Here is a 5,051-nt window from a genome sequence, read left to right on the forward strand (position 1 = left end):
GAGAGAGAGAGAGAGAGAGAGAGGTTTTCGAGTTGTAGAGATTCGAGTTATTGAGGTATGACGTCACGAAATTTGAAAGAAATATTATACTTTTTTCAAATAGAAAGTCGATTTTTCAGTAGAATTAGCAGAACGTAACATCATCTTTGAATTACAGTCGAATCTTGATAACTCGAATCTCCTCAAGGGAAGAGAAAAACCCTTCGAGTTATGGTTTTCGACTTTTCAAAATTGGAGTAAAAGAGGATTAAAGTATAAAAATTTGACTTACGAAGGCTTTGTATGAGAATTTATAATTTTCCGATTATAATGGCTTTTAATGAAAAAAATCAATATTTGACAGTGAATTATTTATTGCATACATATAATAAATGTAATCATAAAATAAAATACCAGACTATTACTCATAGTTACATATAGTTATACAACTTCGAATTGTAGAGGCAGCGACAACAGAAGTTCGACTGATAGAGGTGAACTTCAACTTGTAGAGGTCTGGCTATTTTAAATTCGAGTTGCAAAGGTAAAATAATACATCTGATAAATAATTTGAGTTAATTAAGTAGGTTTTATAGAATTTTCGATTTATAGAAGTTTCCCGCAGTGGAGCGGAAGAGAATAAACAAAATTTTTGTCTTTTATATATATATATATATATATATCCCTTCCCTTGAGGAGATTCGAGTTATCGAGATTCGACTGTAATTCAAAGATGATGTTACGTTCCGCTAATTCTACTGAAAAATCGATTTTTTATTTGGAAAAAGTATATTTCTTTCAAATGTCGTGACGTCAATCGCGGGGAATGCCGCGTTACATTTTGTTACTGCGGGATGTTATTGAATTTTAGTGTCGATATTTAGAATTTTACGAATAATGTTTGAGATAAACGTTAAATCTGTCGTTTCGTTTCCGTTCGGAGTGCAAGTCGTGCCTCACTTTATTTGTTATCGCATGATGATTGCTTATTGATAAAGGTGCTCTGTTAATTGAGCATCTGCAGGTTGTGTAGCCAATAAAATCTGCAATAAGGTTTAATCGTGTCTGTTTCTTTTTTGTTGTTTCAGATCCGTATTCGTTGTCGCATCTCGGTGAGTCCCCCATTTGCATGCGCAACAAAATTGTTTCTTTCTTTCACTCTAATCTTTTGTCGGCTTAATTTAGCCTCATTTATTTTATACATTTTATCTGCCATTCTTCCTGATTAACAAGTATAATTAATCGATGTCTCTCGACCTCCCCCACGCGACTTATTCGCGACCTTGCATATTCCTACCAACACTTGTCATTTATTCTGTCTCACGTATTTCATTTTACTTTATCTCTAGTCTATCTTTTTTTATATTAATCTTATCAAGAATGAATTAATAATAGAGGCTCGACTTTACGAAATTTAATAAGATTAAAAATTAAAACGTATCAAGAAGTCACATTTTATTATTTCTGTAATACTGCAGCGGAAGATTAGAAAAGGTTAAGCATACACTCTGTTTTCACGATTAGCGTAATCAATCTTTGTCTCAATTTCAAATATACAGGGTGAGAAGAATTGAGAGAGCTCAAATATATTGCCAGCATAAAAAAATAAAAATTTACAGTTTTAAACAGAGGATAATACCAATTTTTTATAGTAATTTTTTTATAAAATATTAATGTCATTGATGTTTTTTCTAATATAACTAAAACTATACGATGTTTATTTTATTATATTTTGATTCAAGTAAACGACTGAATTTTTTTGTTCTGAGGTATATAAAAAAATATTAGAAAATATGCTTAAAATACCATGAGAAAAATACTATTATTTTTAAAATTATTTTTTTACGACTGAAAAATTGATACATGCATCGTCTTTTCTCTTTACATCTGTAAAAATTTTTATCTCAAACTTTTTTTTACATGTTTCGCTTGCAATGAATTTAACAATCCTAACACTTGTTTCCGCTTTTTAATATAAATGTTTATGTGCAATTTGCTTTTCTAAGAACATTGCAGTCATTGAATTTCGCAAACGCAGTCCTGAATAGTTTTAACTAATTTGATTTTTCATAAATGACGAAATTAACTATAACGAATTCAATTGCGAACTGGCTGATGAAACAAGTTGATTGCGCGATTGTGCTAAAAATGTAATTATGCAAATCATCTGTCACTTATCTATTGAGACTGAATGAAATTTGTTGAATTAGCAATTTAGTCTTGTGTAAGAGAGCGAATCTTTGCCAAACGGAAAATCCCGACGATAAATTAATCGGCTTACTGATCCTCACTTTGCCGCTTTGCTAATATCTTCTTTTTTCGGCGCGTATCCGACGAAAATAGGCCGATTATAAAGAATTGATAATATCAAATCCGTTAATGACGGGGGAGAGAAAGCAGGTCATAAACTTCGATTGAATTCGAACACTTTTGTATCATCCCCGAGTAGTTCTCAATCGGTCGAAAAAAAATCGATATAATTTATAACATTAATATAACCTGCTAACATTTATACATCACAACATTATAATTCACGCGGCCTCTCATCCGTTAAATCGCTAAACTTACTTCAATATTATGAATTTATTATGTATTTTGTTAAAGTGTATAATTATAAATTGATATCAAAATCTGTCTCCTAAACGGACGAATGAGAATACGCGGGAGTCGAACGCGGGATCGAAAACATTTTTCGGTGTCGATCGGCGCCTCGATCAGATCTAGGTCGCGGTAGAGGTCAGACGACGGCAATTTGCGGTCGGAAAGGTCATGGCACGATCGTTATCGAATCGAAAGCAGCACGAAAATAGATCGCAGGGGTGTCCAATTAATTACTTTTACAGAGACACTTCGTTCTAAATTGCTCGCGTTTGCGCTAATATTCCGGAACACTTAGACTTTCTGATCCTTTTCTTTGAACGTATATTTTTTTTCGAGTTTTTCTTACGAGAGGATAAGAGGGCAATTTGTTCTGTGGAAAAGAAGTTAGATGATACCCCTTTAAACTCTCTGATAGGGGAATCTAATTTCGAAAATAACTGGATTTTTATAATAATTTTTATTGTAATTAACATCCTAAGACGTTTATGATATGAAAAATTGATAAATTTTATTCTCTTCGTGATCATCCGGGGTCCACTGGACTTCAAAAATATTTGAGGAATTTTTTATTGTTTATATATTATTTTATAATTATAATAATACTAATTCAAGCAGGAATTGTATAATAATAATATTTTTGTATTAAATAAATACTCTATACAATAATTTTACACTTGCTTTTTTACAAGTGGGAAATTGTTTTCTGAGTGTCATATCTGTAGAATATAACCATAAATTTTTATAAACAAAAATTAAAAATTAAGAAAAACAATTTTTGAATAAAAAAATTATAACTCATTTTTTAAAAATTTTTACTTTTGCAATTTTTTTAATGTGTTAAAATTTTTACAGCTTTTTTTTAAAGCCACTATATTTCTATGATCTGAAGTATTTGAAATATGTTCAGTAAATTTTTTGACTTCAAAGAATGAAAATTGTGAATACAGCAACCAGTTAAATACGCTAGAATTATTTTATCCTCGGTGCGACCATTACAAAACTTCCAAGAGGTGTGACTAAGAAAAGTTAATTAAATTTTGCTTTCCAAGACTGCGCATTATTGATTTACGATACTTTAATTTCAAACAATGATTTAAATCCTTGAAGATTGAAAGACATATCGCTAACTGACATTTCTTTTATTTAACAAAGCTTTTTAGCTTTTGAGACATAGATTGATATGAGAATCATCCTGTCTTTATCTCTCACTGAACAAAAACAATACAACTTTTATGTCGATATGTGCTCCTGTTGGAAAGCTGCATTAGTAGATTTTTTTTCGCAAAAACTATTTTGCGACACAGTGTGCACATTAGCTTTTGTACTGTTTTATTGATTTATTAAAATTGTCCGAAGAACATCTAAAGATAATTTATTCATTTATTCCATCGGAATCAGAGGAGAACCTGGAAGTAAATCGACAGCCTCGACACAAGGAGAGTGATCGAGGTGATTCGAGTCATGTGGTACATTCCATGTAACAGATATACCACTACGTCAAACTCCAGTCGCGCTTTGATGTGACAGATATACTGCGTATACATTTCGATACGCGACAAAGGATTGAATTAGAAGAAGAGGAGGACGCAAATAACGTCACGTGGGGGACACCTGCGCCTTGGACGAGCTCGCCGCCGGAACTTCAATTGTACCAATCGTTGAGACTCGCAGCATAATAACTCGGCTGTTTATCTGTACGTGCACTTGCATTGACGTAGACAGGCGTAATTACGAGAGGAGCTCACGCGGCCACTCGTTGTCGCGCCTGCAATCAGCTCGGGTCACATACACGCGCGCGCGCGTCCGTCATTGCGAGAGAAGTTACGCTAACAAAATTCCCTCGACGCACGTACGTCAGAATTAATCCGCCGCGTCGTGCAAGCCGCCTAGAAGACGATGCAAAATGACGCGGAAAGTTGCGTCATGGTGCGAAATCGCTTCGCATATTTGCTACCATGAAGAGAGACAGAGATCTCGAAATGTTCTCGGAATCGTTTTGCCTCTAGGAAACAACGCGGAACGAATTGAGATCGATTCGAGCTACATTCCTCTTTCAAGAGAAGTCTCTTTGCGCAAATTCCTACTTCCGTTAAGCGATGTCTACAATGAGAGATTTAAGAAAATTGACCAATCACAATCGATTATTCTTCTTACGTGAGATGAATAATCGACTGTGAGTGGTCAATTTTCTTAAGGGGTTACACCACCTTGAGCGCCTAAAAATCATAGATAACTTTGGGAATTTTTTTTAGGAAAACAATAAAAGTAACACAAAATTCGTTTTAAGGCTTTAATACATATCTTTAGAAGTAAAAAATATTTTTTTCATTTATTTTTTTAATAAAATGACGACGCTGAAGCCATTTTATTAAACGTCGTTTTTGTAGCCACTGTCAAATCGGCGTTGCGGGGATCTGCCATTCGATTGAACCTGGAGCAAAAAACCAAATTTTTTAAAACTATATAATATA

General features: G+C 33.4%; 1 protein-coding gene across 5 annotated transcripts in view; it reads left to right on the forward strand.

The window, feature by feature from the left end:
• Window positions 1–5,051, forward strand: part of LOC105448566 — a 109,276-nt gene that overhangs the window by 81,369 nt on the left and 22,856 nt on the right. For 3 of the 5 annotated variants that reach the window (XM_011687217.1, XM_011687218.1, XM_011687220.1), the window contains one exon: window positions 1,068–1,091. The exons of the other annotated variants lie outside the window; for them this stretch is intronic. In XM_011687217.1, coding sequence (XP_011685519.1) covers window positions 1,068–1,091 — 24 coding nt within the window. The remainder of the gene's footprint in view (window positions 1–1,067; window positions 1,092–5,051) is intronic. 5 annotated transcript variants of the gene reach the window in all.

Source organism: Wasmannia auropunctata, unplaced genomic scaffold (assembly GCF_000956235.1).
Source record: "Wasmannia auropunctata unplaced genomic scaffold, wasmannia.A_1.0 LD336083.1, whole genome shotgun sequence".
Classification (NCBI taxonomy): domain Eukaryota; kingdom Metazoa; phylum Arthropoda; class Insecta; order Hymenoptera; family Formicidae; genus Wasmannia; species Wasmannia auropunctata.